The sequence below is a fragment of the Chlorocebus sabaeus genome, chromosome 1 (genome assembly GCF_047675955.1).
Source record: "Chlorocebus sabaeus isolate Y175 chromosome 1, mChlSab1.0.hap1, whole genome shotgun sequence".
NCBI lineage: Eukaryota > Metazoa > Chordata > Mammalia > Primates > Cercopithecidae > Chlorocebus > Chlorocebus sabaeus.
In genome coordinates this window covers 18,750,554-18,775,867 of record NC_132904.1, presented here as the reverse complement: position 1 = coordinate 18,775,867, position 25,314 = coordinate 18,750,554, and the positions used below count along the sequence as shown (strand labels likewise).

At 45.8% G+C, this 25,314-nt stretch overlaps 1 protein-coding gene across 7 annotated transcripts in view; it reads right to left on the bottom strand.

Annotated features, from left to right (window-relative positions):
• Nucleotides 1–25,314, bottom strand: part of AMBRA1 (autophagy and beclin 1 regulator 1) — a 198,223-nt gene that overhangs the window by 13,014 nt on the left and 159,895 nt on the right. For all 7 annotated transcript variants that reach the window (XM_008000119.3, XM_008000145.3, XM_008000126.3 and 4 more), the window contains 4 exons: nt 24,905–25,093; nt 23,519–23,673; nt 8,827–8,966; nt 873–965 (listed from right to left, as the gene is read on the bottom strand). In XM_008000119.3, the coding sequence (XP_007998310.2) occupies nt 873–965; nt 8,827–8,966; nt 23,519–23,673; nt 24,905–25,093 (577 nt within the window). The remainder of the gene's footprint in view (nt 1–872; nt 966–8,826; nt 8,967–23,518; nt 23,674–24,904; nt 25,094–25,314) is intronic.

Below are 25,314 nucleotides of genomic sequence, written 5' to 3'. Positions count from 1 at the left end.
GTCTCGATCTCCTGACCTCGTGATCTGCCCGCCTCAGCCTCCCAAACTGCTCGGACTGATTACAGGCGTGAGCTACCGCGCCCATCCAGGACTGGAACTCCTGAACAGGCTGCTCTGGGATCCTCCTTCCAGGGCCTTCTGAAAACAGACCCTTGCAGGTAGGGAGCACAGACTGTCCTACAAGGAAGGTTCCGGCCAATGCTAGCATCCCCCTTCCTTGGGCATGTCCCAGGCACTGTCTTGGAACAGCTGGAGCTGGCAGCAGAGGCAGCCCAGGGCTTTTGAGACTATCACCAGACACTCATATTTCTAGCTGCTTCTGGGACTATTCCTCCAGCTATGCTCAGCAATTCCTAGGGGAAGTAGCAATTGCTTTGGGTTTATCAACAACCCAGCATTTTGTTCCAGTCTTCATTAGTGAATTAAGTGATGAAAGGATCAGTACCAGATTTCTAATGGGTGCCTCAAGAGGATTTGTCCCTGGGCTACAACCCTGGGCAGCTTGGTCCCTGAGGTCCTAGTCATCTGGAAGAGCCTGGGCCATGGAGCAGACTTCATGGGGCGGCATCCTTCTTCAGGCCCTATCTTCTCTCCTCACCCCAAGTGTGCCCAGGCACCATGGCCAGGATGGGAGAGGGTGAGGGGGTGGTTCTACAGCAAGACTCTGAGAGCAGAGCTTTTGTTCTCTTTCTTAGCCATACAACACTTTTCTCAAATGAAACTGTACACAAAAGATCAAGGAGGCGCTGCTCCGGTTGAGGAGGGACCCAGAGCCCTAGAGGATGCTGAAGGCACTGCTTAAGAGCTCATCAAAAGCAGGAGGAAGGGACGGGCCTCCAGCCAGCTGCTCCCTGCCTACTTCCCAAACATACCCAGGCCGCTCGCTGCTCCTGCTGTTGGAATGGACAGTGAAGACCGTCTCGTTCAGCTGGTCCCAGTAGTACTCAACACCAGAGTTTAAGGCCCTAAAAATCAGTTGGGAAGGGTGTAGAAGAAGGTGAAAGGCATTAGAGAGGGAAGGATAAGAGCTCCTAAAACTCCTGGCTTTGTGGACTGTGGCTGCCCATCCTTTCTCTCTCCTGGGTGAGAGCTGAGACCAAGACCAGAGCTGCGGCTTCATCAGGATGCTCAGTGCTGGGGCAATTCAGACAAATCTCTAATAGCCTAAATGCCTGGAATGGTGTGTTTAGCTTCTCCTTTCCCCCTGACTAGCCTAACTGGCTCCTCCTTGGAGCTAAGAGACAGCTAAAAAATAGCAACAACAGATACAGGCAGTGGGTCCTGAGTATTCTTCAGACACAGAGAAAGGAACTAAGATGGCAAATGTGAGGCCCACTGGAGAGATATAGTGCCATGGACAGCCCTGCCCAACAGGCATGCCTAGTCTTGAAAAGCAGAGACCTTGGCTGGGCGCCGGTGGCTCACACCTAAAATCCCAGCACTTTGGGAGGCCGAGGCGGGCAGATCACGAGGTCAAGAGATCAAGACCATCCTGGCGGCCGGGCGCGGTGGCTCAAGCCTGTAATCCCAGCACTTTGGGAGGCCGAGACGGGCGGATCACGAGGTCAGGAGATCGAGACCATCCTGGCGAACATGGTGAAACCCCGTCTCTACTAAAAATACAAAAAAAAATTAGCCGGGCGAGGTGGCGGGTGCCTGTAGTCCCAGCTACTCGGGAGGCTGAGGCAGGAGAATGGCGTAAACCCGGGAGGCGGAGCTTGCAGTGAGCTGAGATCCGGCCACTGCACTCCAGCCTGGGAGATAGAGCGAGACTCCGTCTCAAAAAAAAAAAAAAAAAAAAAAAAAAAAAAAAAAAAAGGCCATCCTGGCCAACACTGTGAAACTCCGTCTGTCCTAAAAATATAAAAATTAGCTGGGCGTGGTGGCGCACGCCTATAGTATCAGGTACTCAGGAGGCTGAGGCAGGAGAATCGCTTGAACCGGGAGACAGAGGTTGCAGTGAGCTGAGATTGTGCCACTGTACTCCAGCCTGGGCGACAATGTGAGACTCTGTCTCAAAAAAAAAAAAAAAAAAAAAAAAAGCAGAGGCCTCAGGAACAAAGACAGTGCAGGCTCTCGCCCCTGGGGTAGCCTGAGCTATTTAACCTAGAGGCCTAGATCACCCTTCTTTAACAACAGAACTTACCTCCATAAAGAGCAAACATCCCCAAGTGAGTGGATTATAGGATGCTGGGAGGTGCTTCCTTCCTAAACATGGGTGTTGGCTAGGACAGAGACCAGGTAGGGCCTAGATGATGAGGGACTGTATTCTAGGAGGTCCCAGGAGGCTGTACTGCCTCAGGTAAAAGGCAACAAAACCAGACACGGAGCCTCCAAATCTGCCTTTTTTTCTGAGATGGAGTCTCACTCTGATGCCCAGGCTAGAGTGCAGTGGCATGATCTCAGCTCATTGCAACCTCTGCCTCCTGGATTCAAGCGATTCTCCTGCCTCAGCCTCCCAAGCAGCTGAGATTACAGGTGTGTGCCACTATGCCCAGCTAATTTTTATATTTTTAGTAGAGATGGGGTTTCACCATGTTGGCCAGGCTGGTGTGGAACTCCTGACCTCAAGTGATCTGCCCACCTTGGCCTCCCAAAGTGCTAGGATTACAGGCATGAGCAACTATGCCCAGCCCAAATTGGTCTTTTTAAAATTTTTTCAATTTTTAAAAAATTTTTTCAGATGGGGTCTCACTATGTTGCCCAGGCTTGTCTTGAACTCCTGAGCTCAAATGATCTTCCCACCTCGGCCTCCCAAAGTGCTGGGATTACAGGCGTGAGCCACCACGCCCGGCCCCAATCTGTCTTTAGTGGGTAACTATGATTAGGCTTCACCTGCGAGAATACTACTTGCTTCTTTGAAGGGAAAGAGCCACAGCCAAACAAAAGTACTCTTCTTTTCACTGCCCTGTAGTAAACCTCTCCCAAGCTCCAGGGGCCTGTCAGGCTGTGGAGTTGGTGTAATTCCAAAGGCCACCTCTTTAAAAAGCAGTACAGTTGTCTGTTGGTATCTTTGGGGAATTGGTTCCAAGACCCCCTGTGGATACCAAAATCTATGGATGCTCAAGTCCCTACTACACAACCTATCCATATCCTTTTGTACACTTAAAATCATCTCTAGATTACTTGCACTAATACAATGTAAATTATGCAGATAGTTATTATACTGTATTGTTTATTTGTATTCTTTTTGTTTTTGAGACAGGGTCTCACTCTGTTGCCCAGTCTGAAGTGCAGTGGTGTTGCACTATACTGAAGTATAGTGGCTCACTATAGCCCTAACCTCCCTCGGCTCAGGTGATTCTCCTACCTCAGCCTCCCGAGTAGCTGGTATTACAGGCGTGCCTCACCACGACTGGCTAATTTTTTTTTTTATTTTTTGTTTTGTAGAGACAGGGTTTCACCATGTTGCCCAGGCTGGTCTCAAATTTCTGGGCTAAAAAATCTGCCTACCTCAGCCTCCCAAAGTACTGGGATTATAGGTGTAAGCCACCGTTCCCAGCCTAATTGTACTGTTAATTTTCACTGTTTTTTTTTTTTTTTTCCAAAAAGATTTTTGATTTATGGTTTGTTGAATCCATGAATGTGGAACCTGCAGTTACCAAGGGCCAACTGTTTATCCTTCCTCTTCTAAACAGCCATTTTTGTGGGGTTTGGGGATTGTCTGAGAACCAGATGGGCATTGGAGGGCAAAGGTGAGAAAAGGCTACCTTACATTATGGAAGAGGTAAATGGCCAGAAGTAACAGAAGAGGCCTCCAAAAACAAACTCATCACTGTTTTTGGTTGGTGAGCAAATCCTGTCTGTATTAGATACTATGCGAAGCTGGCTGCCAGGAAGACTGATTTACAAACTTGTCAAGATGTACTGACAGGTTGCAATACCACATGGGTCCCCACCAAATCCCTCTTCTGGAATTCTTGCTAGCCAGGGCTGGTTAGTGACAACAAACTGTTCACATCAGACCTACAACAAACCACGTACTTCCTGACCCGGAACGTTCCTTCCCATCTCAGAAAAGAGGCCACAAGAAGGCCTGCTGTCTGAGCTGAGACTGTCAGCATAATGCTGGTGGCCAAAAGGTCCCCTCGAATGCTTTCCATCCAGGCAGCAGCACGGAGCATCCTCAGCTCAGGGCTGTGACCTTGGCTATTGATTGAAGAGGTCCACTGCCAACAGAACAGGGGCCATACTTCCTGTCTCAGATGTGTTGCTCCACTATGCCTCCCCATCCCAATCCTTTCTGCTCCCCACACACAGGTCTAATTCTAAGCCAGGATTTGCTTTACTTTCTGTGGTCAGAGAGCCGGACTACAATAGCTCATGGATTTGGTTTCAATTCTAGGCACTGTACCAAGGATAGAGTTGGAGACGCCCTCTCTGGCTACTGAAACTCTTAGCTTGCTTTTTTTTTTTTTCTCTAAGATGGAGTTTCACTCTTGTTGCCCAGGCTGGAGTGCAATGGTGTGATCTTGGCTCACCGCAACCTCTGCCTCCCGAGTTCGAGCGATTCTCCTGCCTCAGCCTCCGGAGTAGCTGGGATTACAGGCATCCGCCACCATGCCTGGCTAATTTTTGTATTTTTAGTAGAGATGGGGTTTCACCATGTTGGCCAGGCTGATCTCGAACTCCTGACCTCAGGTGATCCGCCCACCTCGGCCTCCCAAAATGCCAGGATTACAGGTGTGAGCCACCGTGCCCAGCCTGAAACTCTTAGCTTTCAATACCCACTGTCACTGTCTGTCTGTGAGCTAAAGAATGATCCCAACATGTCCTGTTGTCTACTTGGGTCTCAGTGAGGGTGAATGAGTCATTGTTTGCTCTGGGTTCTTCCTGGGAGCTAGACAAACACACGAAGGGAGGAGGAAGGCTGGGAAGTCCAATCAGGGCCAGCCTTTCCAGCGCGCTTCCACCTCACACCTGGCTTCCTCCACAGCATCTGAAAGCTGTGCTTCTGGGCCTGGCTCAACCACTTCCTCATGCTGAGACCTTCCAGGGCTCCCTGAACAGACCTGAGCTCTCTCAGTGGTCACGATGCTCTCTCCACAGAACTTCTGGCTCCGAACTTCCCAACTTCTAGGGACCATTCCCTTCAATAACATTCTTCTTTCATCTATCAGTGACATGGCTGCAGAGGATCAGACTAAAGATGCCTGGTGTCTCTGCAGCGCGGGAAAGAGCCACACCTGGCTCTTAGAGCCTTGCCTGAAATATGTGGTTTCCACGGCAATTTTGGCTCCCTTTTGATTCGGAGGCATGCTTTCCCCTCCCTGGGTGATGATACTTGACTCTAATTACCATGATTACAGAAGGGACAGAGCTGGGGCCTTGTAAGGAGCCCCATAGTTGGCCAACAGGCCAGATGCCCCATAGTCTCAGCCCACCTCTCTTTCGCCCTGAGTTCCCTGATTCTGTCCTTTAAGCTGACTCTGAGAAGCAGTGGACCTTCTGCCAGCACCTCCCCCTGCCCCATTTGTAGGGCTGGTTTATGAGGCCGGAAGTAAGCAAGCACCCCCTCATATCAACCTGGCACTTCACACCCCCCATGGTTATCAGTGGGGGTGCTGGCTGGCTGGCAGGCAGCCAGAGGCACAGCAGCAGCTTGGACAGAGTACGGGTAGGGGAGCAGAGGAGGAGGGAGCGCCTCACTGCTAGGAAGGGCGGGGTGACTGCATTATCAGCCCCTGGGATGGCTTTGTAGAGGGGCTGACTGGCCAGTTGTTTGTCTTCTTGCCTGTCCTAAGAATTCCTTCTTTTGGAGAGACGAGGATTTTTGGAGGCCTTAGTCTACTGCCAAGTGGGGTTTTAGTACCACCAAGAGATGCCCAAGGAACTTGTTCCTCTGTCTTTGTGCTTGGAGAGAGTGTTGAGGCAAAGACAATGGAGGAGAAATCAAGAGCAGTATTGAGAGCACAAAATGGGGTGCAGCTGCCTGTGCCTGGGACAAAGGCAGACAGCCACCTGTTTTGGAGGGAGGGCTGCAATCTTGGCCCAGCTGGCTGGCTGGATCCTGTGCCCTTGGGAATGGGTGTGCCAGGGAGCTGTATCACCCAGAGATAGGCAGCTGCCTATGAGAAACACAAGAACCCTGAGCTCCTACTTCCCTATTTGTTCTCCTCATTTGAGACGGGAGACGACTCATGGGTAGACTGCTCAAAAGACATGAACGTGCTCACTGATCCCCTCATTCCCCTGCATCCATGCTGACCTGCTGAAATGTCTCAACACGATCTAAAGCTGCATTCTTTACCTGAGGTCTTAAAGAGTTACAAAAGTATGTGTGTGTTCTTGTGGCATATTTTTCTGTGGAAGACAGTACATTGCTTGCGTCAGAATTTTAAAGGGGTTTTTGAGTGAAAAGGGCTCTGGATAGGAAAGGGAGGAATTCTAGTTCTGTCATCAATCTGTTAGGAGGCCTCAGAGGAGTTTTAACTTCCCTAGGTGTCTATTGCTCACACACAGTCTTCCTTGCCTAAGCTTGGAAGAACTTCAGTCATGTCCATATCCAGTTTATACGGTACCCTTACATTTTGGGCCCTAAGACTTGAGGCATTTGCCAACCTCACCCAAGAAGTCAGGAAAAACAGTACCCAAAAAAAAATGGGCTAAACTAGTTTTCTCTTAGTCCAACACAACTTGGTCTGTGACGGGACACTGTTCAATGTGTCCAATGCTAATGCCATGTTACTCAGGGAAGAGGCTTGAGTTCCTGGTGGGTAAGAGAGTTCCCCAGACACCCCAAGATGGCTTAGGTCAGCTGAGACTCTGGGATGCTGGAGACAACACATGGGGAGAAAAGAGAAAACAGAAGCCAAAGTCAGCTTCATGTTTGGCTGAGGTGACTGTGACTGACACAAAGTAGGTAGGCTGGGGTTTCAGACATAAAAACCTCTGTGAGGCCACAACAAACTGGGTGTAGATTATTTTTGCAAGGGAGAGGACTAGAAATTTGGCTGGGACAAAAGTTAGTGGTGGAAGCCATAGACAAAACAACACTCCTGAGGAAAGAGGTCTCGGAGAAACAGGGAAAGAAAGACTTGTAACTGAGGTGTAAGTAAGAGTAGAATCATAGTCCAGAATTCTGTGCCAGTTTTGGAAAAGATGCTTATTAGATTCCTCTTATGAACTGTTAAGAAAAGAGGTAAGACAATCAGTGTCATGTGCTTTGGGGAAAAGGAATATTTCAGGACAGATCCTGGGACTACGGACAGGCCAGAGAAAGGGCAGAAACTGAGAGACCCAAGAAGATAATGAAAATGCTCTCTGGACGCTTTGGACATGGTGAAAGATGTTCTCTGGAGCAAGTGGCTTGCAACATAAAACATTCTTGCAGCTCCAAGCGCAGCCTGACCAGGCTAGGCTTAGACAGTAGTCTGTCTTTGGGAGGGGCTCAAAAAATTCAAAATGGAATGCAAGAGCTGCCCTAAGAACCAGGTTTCCTTTCTCGTGGGCCACTGAGCTAACTCGGCCGATAAAGACCCAATCAGCAGTTCCCTACTAGGTCACAAAAGCTGACCCAAGTACTTCCTTTAGGAGAAACTATCAAGGGTCCCATCAAAAGGCAACATGGACACTTCCCACTTCTGATAACCAGAGACCCTGCTGGAACTGTCACACCACACTCTGTGATCTGCAGAACACTCTGGGAAAAGACTCTGCACCAGGTGGAGGTCAATATGAGGACAGCCTGGAGGCAGAAGTGGCATTTAGTTGACTGGAACCTTGCAGCATCCCATGCAGCAATCAGCCTGATCTGCAGTGAAGCAGAGCTTCACACTCTCCACCTGGCTGGGGCTGGAAACTGATGACAGACCCGGCTGACTCCCAGGGTCTCTAGTGAATGAATGCCTGGAGAAACCCTGACCTCCATAAAGCCAGAGGAAGGGGAAGGGGTGTCATCAGGACTTCAGACACAAATCCCCTCCTACTCCCTACTTCAAGACCAGATAATAATTGCTTTGACTATACATTGAGCTTTTCTTTTCTTTTTCTTTCTTTCTTTTTTTTTTTTGAGACGGAATCTCACTCTGTCGCTAGGTTGGAGTGCAATGGCATGATCTCGGCTCACTGCAACCTCTGCCTCCCAGGTTTAAGCGATTCCCCTGCCTCAGCCTCCCGAGTAGCTGGGACTTACAGGCACACGCCACCATGCCTGGCTAACTTTGTATTTTAGTAGAGGCGGGGTTTTACCACGTTGACCAGATGGTCTCAATCTCCTGAGCTCGTGATGTGCCTGCCTCAGCCTATCAAAGTGCTGGGATTACAGGTGTGAGCTACCGTGCCCAGCCCCACATTGAGCTTTTCAATCTGTTTTCACTAGTATAAGCTAGACCTCCAAGCAGAAAGGAAAACAGGCAAGACAGAATCCGGCTATTAGAGATCAGTGGCTTAACCATTTAGGGTTTCAACGATACCTATTTCCAATTCTTTTTAAGTTAGAGTCTATGGCATTTACTCAGATCCAAGGCCAACTGTTGAGTTTTCTAAGAGGGTTTAAAAAAGAATCTTTGATGTCTATGCTTCTGACTGCAGAAAAACTTTAGTATCACTAGGAAACCAGAGAACAAGGGAAACAAAGACAAAAAACTACTCCCTTTAGATTCAAGAAAACACGATTACTAAATCAGTCTCTGGATGAAATGTGAAATGGGGAGCTAATCCTACCAGCCCCTGTGGGAAGAGGGCCCTTTAAGGAGTGGCGCTGAGAATGAGGCAGGCTCTAGATGGACTGACATTTCCTATCTAAAAGACCCCAGTTGGTGAATACGGATTACCCCAGTCCTCAGCCCCAATGATCCCTCAACTCCCACACTTTAAGCCACTTACTCTGGTCGGCAGATCACCAGGTCTCCTTTGTTAGTACCATAGGCCAGGCCAAGCCCTGGCTCAGGCAGCCAACGGGCAGAGTTGATACTGACATGTCTCCGCTGGTCGGCAGGCATTGGGTAAAGGACGTTGAAAACTCTCTAGGTAGAGGAAAAGAGGGAAAAAAGAGAATGGGAGGAGAAACAATTTGTTACCAAGAATAACAAAATCCAGAGAGAAACAAATTACAGGGAGGAAAGGAGGTGGTGAGGCTGGGAACAGGATGCCTCTTTTTTTTTTCTATATATATATATTTTTTATTATTATACTTTAAGTTCTAGGGTACATGTGCACAATGTGCAGGTTTGTTACATATGTATACATGTGCCATGTTGGTGTGCTGCACCTATTAACTCGTCATTTACATTAGGTATATCTCCTAATGCTATCGCTTCCCCGTCCCCCTACCCCACGACAGGCCCCAGTGTGTGATGTTCCCCTTCCTGTGTCCAAGTGATCTCATTGTTCAATTCCCACCTATGAGTGAGAACATGCGGTGTTTGGTTTTCGAACAGGATGACTCTTAACTCATGCCTGAGAACTTGGGGCAGCAGGAGAGATGGGATTCTCTCATTTGTGGGGAGAGCTAGGTCTCTTTTAAGAAATACTAGAGGACTCTATGGCTCTAATAATGTGTTCTCCTTCGAGCCTTCTAGCTAACTTTGTTACTTTTAAATTAACTCCCTGGAAAGCCCCATAGAGCCCACCATACCAGGACGGACTACCCATAACTTTCCTCTGACCAGGCCAACCAGTGAGCATCAGCCTTGGCTGGTAGTCCTGTTACCATGGAAATCACAGTGCTCTCACAGCAATGGGGAATTGGAGGTGATAGGGGGGCGGGAGGGAGTGATAACATCAGAGAACATTCTTAATTCATCTAATTAAAAGCAATGTTAAAACTGTTATTGTTAAGGATTCCTAAAAGGTGCATTAAGATGGAGGGAGCGCAGCAGAGGGGAATCGTGAACATTCAGGCACACAACTTGTTTCTAGCTTATATAAATCATTGTTAAATTGATTGTTTCTCTTTTTCCAAGCTAATATTTTCTGAGCGGCATACTTTCTCAGAACGTAGGGTTTGGGCTGAAGGTAAAATATGGCCTCACAGTCTCTTTGGCCACTCTCTGACATGTTTTCGAAGCAACGTAATCAGAGATAGGGGCAGGTCAGTGGAAGAATAAAAGATATGGGCTTTAGAGTTAATAAGACTTGGGTTTGAGTCCTGATGCCACTGCAAAACAAAATCTCTAGATCTCAACTTAGAACAAACACATACATTCAAATAATTTGGGAGATTAGAAGAGATGATGTATAAAATGCCTGCCATGGTGCAAGCTCCTAAATAGTAACTGCTATTATTGTAACCAGGAACCTGCATCTGAGTCTTCACAAATGGTCATCAGGGCCTATGAAAACGACAGGAAGCTGAAACTCTATAAACTGGAATTTATTTCCCTTCTTGCTTCCCCAGTTTTTAATCTATCAAATATGAACTCATTTCATCTGCCTTTACCTGCCCCTAGGGTTGACAGAAGGGGAAAAAAGAGAAAACAAATGAGCATGTGGTTTAGACAGTAATATTCACAAAATGAACTTACAGTGGTACAATAATGATTATTTTTCTGACTATCCTGATGAGGGATGAAGGTGGAAAGGGAGGAAGGCAGGGAGGGATGATTGAGTCAGAACTAAGGGTCCACTCCATCTATGCAAACCAAGTGATAAGCAGCCCTGGATCTGAGAACACATGCTCATGTGCCTTGGGTGCCTATCTGAAAGGCCTTGGACAGGACAGCCTCCAGAAGGGAGAAGACAGCAGCACGTGTCCTCAATATACTGACCCACACACACATAGAATCTTGTTATTAGTAATTTTCCAGGTGTTGTGGTACGGAGAAACGTGCCCAGGTAGCTGATGGTTCTCTTCCAGAATGGCCTAGCTATGGTCCTGAGGTCAAATGGGCCTTTTACAGACATGGAATTGGTTCAGGTTTGAGGCACAGCACTGACTGCCCTGTGGCAGCTGCATTACGAACCTCCTATACCCTTCCTGTAGGACTCAACTCCAAATGTAAGGAATTCATTAGGGCTCCTTAAATCTTTGCTCTAACTGAGGAGACTATTAAAAAAGAACCCAATGATGTTAATGAATTTCTCTGGTAGTCATCTGCAGTGTGGCTGCTTGGCCTTTGGATCATCTCCTCCTGGCTGGCAGGAGTCTCAAACAAATTCATGGCTGCTATTCTCCACTCAGCCTCACTGGTTGAATGGGCACGGAGATGGTAATACCACTCTTTCTCCTTTGCACCTAATCAATGTTTTGCCTTTAAATCAAGCAATGAAGTGTGGTGCCTTTATTCTTTCTCATGGAGATCTTCACCTTCTCAGAAGATAACCAATAGTTTCTGTCCAACCTATAGACTTTGTGGTTAAATAGAACTTGCCATTTAACTTTTAACACTAAAAGGACAATGTGGGTGTGATTAGACAATTGTGGCTGGGATCACTTAATCTGTTTAGTTTTCCTTCTCCAAAGGTCAGATGGTGTGAGCAGAGCACACCCAGAGTTAAGGAGGGATGAGAGTTAACTTCAATGGGTGCATGAAGGGAGCACCTTGGTTTTGAGCCTGTGGTAGCTCTACATGGGCCTCACAACAAAGTCTCCCCTAAAACTACAATAATTTATAATTGTAGGGAATGGCGAAAAAGGGCCAGAGAAAGTAGCCTTACAAGGAGGAGAATAATAAGACTTTAGTAATCAGATGCTTAAGTTGCTGTGCTGGGTTTTTTAAATGGGGGTCTGAAACAGAAGAATAAAAGACCTCTTTCTTAGAAACGTTCCAGACCAGGAAGTAACAAACAAGCCTCTCATATGTCACAAATTTACCTTTTATCATTTACTGCTGCAGAGGGATTAACAGGCAAATATTATCTATTTGCTTCTTAGTATAGGAACTTCCTTTGGGGACAAAACCCTCACGACACCAATATGACAGATGAACCCAGCTTAGGTGAGACAAGGTCACAGAGGGATTGGAGAGAAGTAATGAAATGTTGAGACTCCCGGGTTGTTGCTAGCCACTTCCCAACTTCTGTAGCTGCAGGAATCATGGGGGCATCAATCTGTCCTCCAGTTATGGCACTCCCTCATGCTCGAGTCCTTAAACAGTGCCGAAAGGGCAGTTCTCAAGTGCACATCTCCTCCCATGTTTGGGTATTAGGCTAAATCCTGCTTTGTGGCAGGAAGCCAGAAAATGCCACATAAAGACCACCAGCCTCTTGGATCCTGATAAGCACTTGCTTGCTTAGCACACTTTAGTGTGGTGTGGGAAGAAGGGAGATGAGGGCAAGACGTACAGAGGGGAGGAGGGCACAGAGGGTGCAGGATGGGACGTTAATCACTGATCCATAGGCTGAGAGATCATCTGGTCCAATCATCCTCATTTCACACATGCCCGAAACTAATGGACCCTTGAACAATGAGAATCTGGCCCATTTTGAAAAGCACCCAGAGATGTAGTGTCCACCCCTTTCCCTGGCCAAAGCTGAACAGCTCTCAGTCCACCTCGCTGAGGGGAAATATCTCTCACAATTAGCCCCACAGATGAGAGATTATCTGGACAAGTTTCTCAGTACTGACAGATGGTTACCTAGTTCTGCTAATCCCAAACCATTTATGGTTTTGGTCATCAGTCTTTCTAACCCAGAGAGTGGGTGAGTTGTGAGTCCCCTTTTAGATTTCCATGGGTACTGACTCTGTAAATCCAAAGGTCATCAGTACTGACAAAGACAGTATAAGAGATGGCTCTGGTCTTCATGTACAGACACCCTAAAAACATCTCTAGTAAAGGTTTCCTTAATACTAGTCGGGTGCCCTGAAGCTCCCCATGGTATGTTCAGAACAAACCTTGGGTGGCCTGCTGAACACCCACCCTGTCCCCCACTCTTCTCTCTGACACAAGAGACATGCTGTGCAGCTACACTACCAAATTCTATTACACTGGAGGGGTTATCAGGAACAGGGGACCCTCTGTGGGGCTGAATACAAAACCCAGCTGCTGATTCATGATTGATGAGTCCTGGTTTCACCTGTCTCCACTACAGCTCTTCCCTGGTATATGACGAATGCTGACAGCAACCCCTCTTCCCAAGGTAGACTGTTCTCATTTCTGTCTAACATCTATGAAGGGAAATAGAATCAATATGCTAGAAAGAAGAAATTTCTTAGAGTTAGTGCAGTCTCAGCATGTCAATAGGGAATGAGTCTGGTTGCCAAGATATTTGTGGTTTTAAGGTTCGAGTAGAAGATAATGATCGTTCCACTTCTGGTGTCCAAGACAATCTCTTGTACTGCTTGCCTCTCTACCCCTCAAACTCTAACTAATAGGAAGTGAGAGCAAAAGAAAACAGTTCAGATCAAAACTAAAAGTGTCTTGTTCCTTGTTCAAAGATAGACAGGAAAAGAATGAGAGGGAGCCAGGAGGTGAGTGGGAAACCTTCTTCTCCATCCTTTTAAAATGAAGAGGAAAAAGGTATTGCAGTCCTCAACAAGATGGTCGTTTTTTTTTTCTTCCCCTACTGCATGCCAATAAAACTCAGACCAGTAGTCCAAGCAGCAAACGGCACTGTTCAGATCAGCCCAGATAAGAAGTTAAAAGAAAAACTTTGTGGTTATTTTGTTTACATTTGGGAATCTTATCATCTGTAAAGCTAAAACCTCGCAGTGGTGGCCACAGGTCAAGTGCAGTTAGCAGATCTTCTTTAAGACAATGGAAGCTGGCTGGAGGAAGGGGACAACTGGAAACTGAGGCTAGAAGAGCTGTGGGAAAAGGTGCAAGGTGCAAAGCAAGGGGGCTTTGAGGAAGAAAGGAACTGTGAAGAGGAAAAATGCCTTCTGGATAATGATGGGAATTAAGGAAGGCTTTAAGGTTTTAGTGAGGGTTACTAGAAGAGAATCAACTGAGAAGAGGGAAAAATCAATATAAAGCAGATGCTAAGAGACAGCTGACCTTTCCATTGGAAATGGATGGCTACACATCTCATCACAGGCTGAGAAATGCACATATCCTAGAGCGGCAGTGGGAAAGATACCTTGGCCATCTTTTTCTTCTTTTTCAGCTGTTGATCTGCTTAGATTAATGAATTATTGAGTTTCTTCACCCTTAGGAAAGTCTGATTGCTTTTTAAAAACTTTAATTTCTTTTACTCTCTCCAAACCTTTATATTCTATGTTGGAATTCAGAATTCACAGAACAGTGATGTAATTTTTATAATTTTTATTATTTTAATTTTTTTATTTTTTGAGATGGAGTTGCACTCTGTCGCCCAGGCTGGAGTGCAGTGGCGCGATCTCGGTTCACTGCAAGCTCCGCCTCCCAGGTTCATGCCATTCTCCTGCCTCAGCCTCCTGAGTAGCTGGGACTACAGGCACCTGCCACCGCGCCTGGCTAATTTTTGTATTTTTAGTAGAGATGGGGTTTCACCATCTTGGTCAGGATGGTCTCGATCTCCTGACCTTGTGATCTGCCCACCTCGGCCTCCCAAAGTGCTGGGATTACAGGCGTGAACCACCATGCCCGGCCAATTTTTATTATTTTTAAATTTTTACTGTTCTGACAGAGCAAGGCTAACTCACAGGCAGTGCACCCATTATTATTATTATTATTTTTTTGAGATGGAGTTTTGCTTTTGTTGCCCAGGCTGGAGTGCAGTGGCACGAAACTGGCTCACTGCTACCTCTGCCTCCTGGGTTCAAGCGATTCTCCTGCCTCAGCCTCCCAAGTAGCTGGGATTACAGGCATGCACCACCAATCCCAGTTAGTTTTGTATTTTCAGTAGAGACGGGGTATCTCCATGTTGGTCAGGCTGGTCTTGAACTCCTGATCTCAAGTGATCCACCCGCCTCAGCCTCCCAAAGTACCGGGATTACAGGCATGAGCCACCGTGCCTGGCCAGTGCACCCAATTTTTAAAGTGATTATTAAAAAACCCAAATCATAGCTTTGTTTGGAAAATTTTTAAAAAATCAAAATACCAAGTCACCTAACTCTCTCCCTTTGAAGCAGGAACAAATCTGCCTAGATTGCACGTATCCAAACGAAAGCTTTCTCCCAGCAGAAAAAAAGGGCAAACAGCAAACAGCTTTTTTGTTTTTTTTTAAGTTGTTCAAATTTGTTGCCCTTTGTTACTATGTGTTACAATGTGCTGCCTTCAAGGCATTTCTAGGCAACTTCCTATGATTTGCTGAGTCCTGTAAACTTTGTCTTATTCATTTGTTCCTCAAGGAGACCCCAAGGACAGTCAGAAGACAAGCTTTTTATTTTTCAATTGGCCCGCTGCTTTCCAAAGGCCACGCCTGGCCATTAGGATCAAAGCACAGACATTACTTCAGCTGAGGAATCTACTTCTGTGCTTAAAGAAATACTGAGGCATTCACAGCTTCCGGAATTCTCAGAAATTATACTTGCTGGGCGTGATGGCTCCTGCCTGTAGTGGCCAGCACTCTGGGTGGCCGAGATGGGAAGATCACCTGACGCCACGAGTTCGACCAACCTAGCCAACAAAGCAGGATCTGCATGTCTCCAAACAAATAGCCAGGCATGGTGGCAATACCTCTAATCCTAGCTACTTGTGAGGCTGAGGTGGGAGGACTGCTTAAGCCCAGTTATTAAAATTTACAGTGAGCTATGATTGTGCCACTGCATTCCAGCGTGGGTGAGATCCTGTCTCTTAAAAAAATTTTTTAAACAAATAGGCTGGGCGTGGTGGCTCACGCCTGTAATCCCAACACGTTGGGAGGCCGAGGTGGGTGAATCACAAGGTCAGGTGTTCAAGACCAGCCTGACCAAGATGGTGAAACCCCATTTCTACTAAAAATACAAAAATTAGCCAGGCGCGTTAGCAGGTGCCTGTAATCCCAGCTACTCGGGAGGCTGAGGCAGGAGAATTGCTTGAACCTGGGCAGCAGAGGTTGCAGTGAGCTGCAATCACGCCACTGTACTCCAGCCTGGGCAACAGAGTGAAACTTTATCTCAAAAAATAAATAAATAGAAAGAAAGCAATTACTCTGGTTTCCACATCTCTGGGCACAGAGCACAACATAAGTTCTTGAACTTCTGTGGCTTTCTACATCTCAAAGGAAATGGTCTAATGAGTTCTAGAGATTCACCTTGGATAAGAGTATGCTTCCATATATTTTGCTTGATCCATTTGTGTGTGTGTGTGTGTGTGTGTGTGTTTGTGTGTGGAAGAAGTAGTATTTCTCTGTTCAGGACAGGGATTATATTAAATACTTTCAGCTTTTACAAATGTATTAATTGATTTTCCTACCAATTCTTGAAAAAAAGGATGTTTTGCCTTTCACTTTTTAAACTATCTACTGGGAACCTCTCATCATGTCTCTGTGCTGAGACTAGAACCTGGAGAAATTCACTGATATTGGTTAGAATTGTGGAAACGAGGCCAGGTACGGTGACTCACGTCCATAATCCTAGCACTTTGGGAGGCCGAGGCAGGCAGATCACAAGGTCAGGAGTTGGAGACCAGCCTGACCAACATGGTGAATCCCTGTCTCTATACTAAAAATACAAAAATTAGCCAGGACGGTGGCATGCACCTGTAATCCCAGCTACTCGGGAGGCTGAGGCAGGAAAATCACTTGAACCCGGGAGGCAGAGGTTGAAATGAGCCAAGATCGTGCCATTGCACTCCAGTCTGTGCAACAAGAGCAAAACTCCGTCTCAAAAACAAAAAAAGAAAACATCGTGGAAATGAGTAAGATGCTCCTTATTTTCAGGATTATCTCATTAGTACCTTGATTCAATTAGGGCGTACTGAGTAATGGGCTGTCACAGTGACAGTGATAGTGAGCAGGGTGCACATGTGAGAACATGCAGAGAAACCCAGGGCACATGAGATTTCAAAGTAACACACACTTAGGAAGCAAATGTTGCATGCCTCTCGCAGCTAAGCACAGTGAGGGCTGGGTAGATGGCAGTGAAAAGACCAGAAGAAGCCAGGCATCGCACATGGACACACTACAGAGGAAGGGACTATGTCCATTTTGTTCACTGCTGCATTCCTAGACCAATGATAGGGGCTCAATACAGTTTTTTTGAGTGAATAGAATAAAATGCAGCATAGACTGCACTCTACTAAGAGGCCACGGAGGAAAGACACTGTCAGAGTTGGTGAATCTGTCATGGAAAAATTTCCTAAATGAATGGCTTTGACTGCAGTTCTAGTGTTATTTTTAATTTTTTATCTTGCCCCCCCTCCCTTCTCTGACAAATCGCACCAGAGACACTTCTTACTTCTCCTATATCCCTTCCCCGCTTTCCTACAATGTTCTGAAGAAAAGAACTTTTTGAGGATAGATGCTTTGTGCCACATCTCAGAAGTCAACTTTAAGATAATTGCAGCGGAAGCAGCTTTTAATCAACTGACAGGCAGCTTTAAGAAAATTAATGAGGACAAAATCTTAGGAAGGAGTAAATCATTTTTGACAACAAAGACATCTCTCTTTTATCCCAATCTCCCCTTGAAGAAATAGTACCCTTCCAGCATACAAAAATAAAATATCATTATTTTTGGTATTTGCCACCCCCAAGTCCAGACAAGATTAAGAAAAGGCTCAGTTTCCTTAGATTTCTAGAGAATACTCTGGATTGAACTAGAATTCTAGGTCACTTTTGGAAATCAAACTTGTAGAATATAGGTAAGTACAGATGATTAGGTCTATATTATAAGTTCAATTCAAGGGCAGGGAAGGAGAGAGTCATAATAAAGTTTGTAGATTGAAGAACAAAGCTGGGACAAGTCAAAAGAGCCTATATTTGTGAAGTTATATAAATTCCGGTCAGTGCTGACAGCAGTGGGCACTCATCCTGACCCAGGATTTAAGCCACAACTATAGTTACCACTAATTGGAGAAGTCTGGATCCCAAGTTTTTTCTATGGTTCATTTTAATGAACTTATAATAATAATGATAATCATCATCAGCAGCAGCAGCAGCCATCATTAGTCTCTGTAAGGATAGCTACCCAATGGTATAAAAGAAAGCAAGCAACCTAATGTTTATTTTCAGAGATAGTAAGAGAGAGAGCAAAAACAAAAGGGGAAAGGATCAAGATACATTGACAGGTGAGTCTAGATGGAATCGCCCTACAGCCCATTGTTCCTTCTCAGCGCACAGTCATCCGGAAGGCTTGTTAAAACACACATGGCTGGGCCTCGCCCCCAGAGTTTCTGACTCAGCAGATCTCAAGTGGGGCTGAGAATCTGCATTTCTAATAAGTTCCCGAGATGCTGATGTGGTCCCCTGGGGGTACACACAGAACTGCGGCACAATCAGATTTGGGTGGGCTGTAGGTCTATAAAAAATGGAAGAGGCCAGGCACGGTGGCTCACGCCTGTAATCCCAGCACTTTGGGAGGCAGAGGGGGGCGGATCACCTGAGGTCAGGAGTTCGAGACCAGCCTGGCCAACATGGTGAAACCCTGTCTCTACAAAAAATACACAAATTAGCAAGAGTGGTGGCAGGTGCCTGTAGACCCAGCTAACTGGGAGGCTGAGGCAGGAAAATCACTTGAACCCAGGTGGCAGAGGCTGTAGTGAGCCAAGGTTGTGCCATTGCACTCCTGCCTGGGCAACAGAGGGAGACTCCATCTCAAAAAAAAAAGAAAAAGAAAAAGAAACAAATCTGCTTTCCTTCCCTGCTGCCTGGGACCTGTTTAGGGTGAAGGGGAGGCATATTGCTAGCGCTTTAGAGGGAGAAGGGGTATGAAGGGATAGTCCACTACTGACCAGCAAAACTCTTAGGTCAAGAAAGGAAGAAAGAAGAAGGGGAATGGAGAGGGGAAGAGGAGGAGAGGGAGAGAGATGGATACTTTCTTTTCAATGTGTCCTACGAACTATTGATTTGTCTAGGTAACACTCACTCAACCCTTGGCTATGATTTTACCACACAGCCACAAAGAAAAAGCTTTCAATAAAATTGACCCTTAGGTATTAGAGGCTTTCCCTTAAAGACCACAATACTGTTCCATGGAGAGAGGGGAGCTAAACTGCATTCTATCCCAGAGCTTCCTCCATAACCCAAGTCAAACGAAGGTGTCCTTAGTCATCCCTTCTGCCAATAAAACGACCCAAGAGAAAAGCAAACTACTCCTGGTGAGATTCAAGTTCCTAGTGCCTCTAGGATCTGCAGCAATTAATTAGGCAATGAGGATCTTTTTCACTTCTTACTAAACCACTTACGTGCCTACAATCCCCACTTATTGGGAGGTGGGGGTGGTCCATGTTAATTCCAGTGCTGAAAGCACTAATCCTTATTCTTGCTTTCTAGCTCAAGATGACCTAGCTTCGCCCTCATGTCCCTGAACCTCCCTGCCCAGTTGCAGACTTCTGCCCCTATTCCTAAGTAACACAGCATTTACTGAGATACAAACTAGAGGAACAATGTGGTATATGACTCTTTCCGGTTTCATTAGTAATTTTGTATTTTTGTTATTATGCTTTCACTTGGTTACAACCAAAGTTATTATACTGTGCAAGTTGCCACTATTTTAGAAAATTAATTGCAGTTCTCTGTACAATATTGTGCCTGGTTCCAATTAGAAAATGAAAGCCAAGAAGGAACACAGGCAGTTTAAGTGTTTTGAGAATTCAGCAAAACTTCAGCTCAGCAGTCTCTAAAAGCTTAACCTAAAAACAAAACAAAAATTAACAAAAAGCGCTCTCTGGCTCAAGCAGAAGGGAATCAGACAGAAAATAAGACTCTGAGTCATAGAGAGTAGCATATCCAGTCTGGAGGAATCGCAAATGGACAGTGGGAAGGGAGAGAGAAAATATGTGCCCAGTCTTACTTTCCTGATGTACCTATCACTAAAATTGGGAGGACTAACACGGTAAAAAGAGAAGGGAAAGATCAAAAGGACCCTAGATCCTAGAAATAAGGACAAAAATTAAAATGATTCAACATAAAGAAAAGACTCCAGCACATACAGCTATTCAAGGGAGAAACCTGGAAAGCAGCAACAGCCGAGAAAAGATGGGAGGTGAGGCACACACAGCCAAAAAGCTGAGTTTGGTAGGAAATAGAAGACAAACACCACTGTGCCTGCAACATAATTAGCAAAGAATCAAAGCACCACGCACAAAACCACAATGGCAAGTAGAACTGAGACTGACTCTGCCTTGCTGAGGAGGCTGAGGGCAGACACCTAAAATGAAGGAAGGAAAGCTTGTTTTAAAAATACTAATCCTGGGTCCTTCTGCCTCCCATTCTTATTCTGAATTTAGGTCTGACACGGATCTGTATTTTAATAAGGACCCATCTAGTTCTAATGTAAGTTGTCCAAGAACCACAGTTTGGGAAGCACTGATCCAGAGGTCTGAAGAACTGCTTAGAGTAAGTGCATCAAGGCTAATAGCAATTAGCAATTCATTTTCAGAAGAGTTTTCATATGGGATTGTGTCAGAGATCATCTCTTGGGGAGAGATGTCACTTAGTGCCATCTTAAAATAAATCAATGCTCTGGAGGATGTTCTCCTGGGAATGTCTGTTGGCCCAACACATTTGTCTCTCTGAACATGACCACAGTGAATTCCAAGAGGTACCACCAGAGAGAAGGGGAATTCTGAGTAGCAAAGCTCTAGGACAGGCCCATTACCCACTAAAGCATTCCTTTATGGCCAGAGCTTGACATTAGAGATGGAGACACCACCTACACTTACCTGTGCAAAGAGGGAGATGCTGTACTGTCCCATTAAACCCTTGCTCCCTGTTCTCAGACAAAAATTCACTTCTTGCCTTAAATGGTGATACAGCACAGCTATCCAAAAGAGCTGGTGTCTTCCCTTCCACCAATCACTGAATTCAGGGACATTTGCTGAGTGATCTGGTGCCTTTGGATGTAAGGGGCAACCAAGACCTGGAAAACCAGAAATCTTTCTGTAGCATGGGGCTTTAAAGTCAGACTGGGTGGACATCAGATGGACCTAAACCTTGTTGAGATTCCTTGATCCTGTCTCTTGGGTGACAGGAACACTTCCCAAATGGGAACTTTCTAAGTACTTCAGCTCCCTTTCTTAGTGCTTGGTGGCAGATGGTACCTACTGAGAAACAAAAAAGGCTCACTGGGCAGCCTGGCAGTAGCTCTAGTCACCAAGCATGCAGCTGCTGGCTAGCTGCCTTGAGCCCCTTGGCAGGACAGCCAGGGACTCACTGGATGACCACATCTCCTCAGCAGAGTTCTCTAGCCACATTCCCTGAGCTGCCAGTCCCCTATGTGACAACAGATCCCACCACCTTGGCTTCTGCTTTGTAACTGTTTGTCTTCAGCCAGATGTTTCTGGCTACAGTGGAAAAGTGGAACTGTGCTAGGATGGAGGACTGGCAGGCTGTGTGCGGGAGTTGGGCAAGAGCGCTGGCTTATGAAACAGACTAGAGAGGTCTGTCAGAGCTACCCAAATCAGATCCTGTCTCTTAATGATTATAAACAATTATTCCACAATTAGGCCGCAAGGGTTAGAAGGGCAGCTGTTGGGACTGGGATTCCAGGTGGTGAAAAGCAGACACCAGGTGTTTTTACCAGCCAAGTCTGTTTAAGAGAAGCAAAAGAAGAATATTTATTTATTTTTATTCATTTATTTATTTTTTTGAGACGGAGTTTCACTCTTGTTGCCCAGGCTGGAGTGCAATGGCACCATGTCGGCTCACCGCAACTTCCGCCTCCTGGGCTTAAGCAATTCTCCTGCCTCAGCCTCCCGAGTAGCTGAGATTACAGACATGCGCCACCACACCTGGCTAATTTTATATTTTTAGTAGAGATGGAGTTTCTCCATGTTGGTCAGGCTGGTCTCAAACTCCCGACCTCAGGTGATTCACCCACCTCGGCCTCCCAAAGTGCTGGGATTACAGGTGTGAGCCACTGTGCCCGGTCAGAAGAATATTTAAATGAAAACTCAACTTCCATCCTCAAATATCTAGATAAGAAAATAGGCTTGATGAATATCCCACAATGACATCTCCTATTCACCCAATGTCAAATATTTCCAGCCATATTGAATTCAAGATCAGAACTTTCTTGTTATTGTGATATCAAGAGCAGAGAATGACTTGTTTTCCTTTCAGAAGCTTGGTGGGGACATGATGTTATGTCATCCATCATTGGTTCTGCTAGTTACCACCTAGATGTTGTAAAGAGGATACTTTTTTTTTTTTTTTTTTGAGATTCTCTTTCATTCATTCACTTTCTACTAACTGTCAGGTTCCCCATGAAGTTCTTGGACTTCATAAAGATAAAACAGACGCAGTCTCTATCCTCAAGGAGCTCACAGTCCAGGAGAAGAGAGTGACATGGAAACAAATAACTGCAGTTTGATGTGACAAGTACTGCCATAACAGTGTGTAAGGGGTACAATGATAGCACAAGGAACGAGTGATCAATTCGATTAAGAAAGATGCCACAGAAGGTGAAAAGCTTCCAGGTAGCTGGAGATAGGGGACAGGAGGGCATTCCAAGTAAAGGTACCCTGGCAAGAAGGCACTTTGCCAAATTCAAGAAGCTTGGAAAGTGGTTCAGTGTAGTTGGACAGAGGATATCTGTAGGAGACAGGAGGGAGAAGAGACTGGAGAAGAAAGGACCACACCAGGCCACCCACGTTCTATCACTTTGTATATAACGGGTGCTCTCTCTAGTTTTTTCTTTAAAACAAATGCTTCCCATTCCAGACATTCAACAACCATCTACATGTACAGCACTAAATGAAGGCCCCTGAGGGATATCCCTCTAAGGAGCTTACACTGAACCAAATTGGGTGGATTAAACATACACACTACACAGCTAAAGACAAAAAATGGACCAACAAGTACATCCAACTATACATGGTACAGACTGCACAAAGTACTGGGAAATTCACAGGTTCTTAGCTTCAGACAAAGCTTAAATACTATCTAATTAGAGAACTGTTCAAATGCTTGAATCCCCTTGACAAACCCTGGATAAATGAGCACCTATGGGATGTGGGATGCTCACTCAGGCACATTAGTCTGGCTGAGGCCAAAAGGCCACCAACCACAGGATGCCCAGAAGGCTTTTATGGCAATATAAGAGAGACACGCCTCAGACAAGAGAGGGTCCTAGACAGGATCTTTTCTCCACTGGTGAAATGAATGGGATGATTAAGAATAAAGCAGCTGCCTAAAGTCTTCATCTGCCATCATAATTATAACTCACAGAAAAAAAATTTCATGGCATACTATTACTTTTTACAGCTTGTTTCCACACACACACACACACACACACACACAAAGCTTTAAAAATAAGCATTTCATTGGGTCCTTTATGCATCTCCAGATTAAAAGTTCCATGTAGAAGTAAGGAAGTATTCAGTTTATCTGAAGATACTTGCAGGCCTCTGGGGAATGCAGCACATGTTCTAGGGTGTGAGGAAGGGCCTTTGATAGTTCAGAGGTTCCACAAATGAAGCCTGCAGATCATGGATGGGCTTGACTGGAGCCCTTCCTTACGCTTTATGACTGTATGATAGCTCTGGTCCTGGCTGGGAGGTCACACCACTGTCCCTCATTACCCTTCCAAGCCTGGGGGAGATGCCATACAGTGAAAGCACAAGCAATGGCACTCACCCTCATGGAGGTCTCTCCACCATGGGCCTGTTGCAGCCTGAAGACCTGGGCCACCATGTGCTCTGTGGAGGGGTGCAGCAGGATCCTTCGTGAGGCCAAGCCCACCATTACATATCTGCCCATTGGGGACAGGCTCACCGAAATGGCATTGGGACCTGAGGGCCAACAGAACAGAGAGATATTTCCTAGACTTCTGGCCATTCCAAGGAAACAACTTTCACTCTTACTCTTCTCTTTTTCTCCAATCTTCATATTCACTTGCTCATCCTGGTGTTATCTCATAGGACTGTAGTGAGGAGTATGATGAGAAGGCATATACATACTGAGTATAGTGTTTGACATATAGAAAGCATCTAATAAAGCCGGATGCGGTGGCTCATGCCTGTAATCTCAGCACTCTGGGAGGCTGAGGCGGGGGGATCACCTGAGGTAGGGAGTTCGAGACCAGCCTGACCAACATGGAGAAACCCCGTCTCTACTAAAAATACAAAGTTAGTCAGGCATGGTTGCACATGCCTGTAATCCCAGCTACTTGGGAGGCTGAGGCAGGAGAATCGCCTGAACCCGGGAGGTGGAGGTTGTGGTGAGCTGAGACCGCGCCATTGCACTCCAGCCTGGGCAACAAGAGCAAAACTCTGTCTCAAAAAAAAAAAACCAAACCAAAAAAAGAAAGTACTTAATAAATGCTAACCATTATTATCAACATTTTTAAAAATTGCTAACATCCTGATATTACTATTTTGAAACCCACTTTTTTCATTTAATACATTATGAACACTGTTCTGTAAGAGCGTTTTAAGGGCCAGTGGAGCAATTCCATCACTGCACCATCATTTGTTTAGTCAACTCTTAAAAAAAAAACCAAAAAAAAACCCACTTAGATTTGACTCAAGGTGACACCAGCAAAACAAAACACCCACCACTCCTTCCCCCTGCAAAAAACAACAACAACAAAAAACAGTCTCAAGGCAACAATCTGACATTTTTCTGTATGGTAACACTGCTGTGAACACCCTTGTATGTAAATCTTTGTATAGTTTTCTGATTATTTCGTTAAAAGCTGGATTGCCAAAGAGCTGATACATTTTGAGAGGTTTTAAATACACAATGCCAAACTGTCTTGTAGTGCATTTGTGTGCCGCGACCACGTCCTCCCTTATTCCCGGCCATCGTAACAGGGCCATGCGGCAGGACTCTAATCCTCAGATGCTTCTGCAATGTCACTAGCCAGCACTCCTGTAAAGCAATCTTTCTCTGGCCTGTGCCCCAGTGAAGGTAGGGGCAGTATGTGACCGTTACTCCCATCCAAGCCGTGCCTCACCTAGCAATGACCATGCCAAGGCACCAGTGTCCCTCTGTCATTAGGTTGGGCTTCCTATCCCTTACCAAATCGCTTGGTGTAGAGCATTTCGCCCAGGTTATGGGGGGCCAGGGAGTATACTGCCAGGATGCCTTCATCGGGAAAGCCCCTCTGGCTGCTGGGGATGAAAGCTGCCAGGAGCTGGCCATCTGCAGAAATGTCACAGCTGGCATCATTGTAGATCTTGCAGTTCTGCACCAGCACATTCACGGAGGCTGCATCAGACAAAGAAAGAAAAGAGGATAAGAAACTTTGGAGTTGATATTGTAAAAATTCTGGGGCCAAGAAACTTTAGGGACTTCCTAAGGGCCTGCACCTTGTCTAGAAATGCTAAAGAATACCTTCTCATTCAAACTAAAATGTCAAATGAACAAAACACAGGAGGCAAGAAAAGTATGTCTCTTCTCCCACCTTAGCAGGAAACTACAGGATAGTC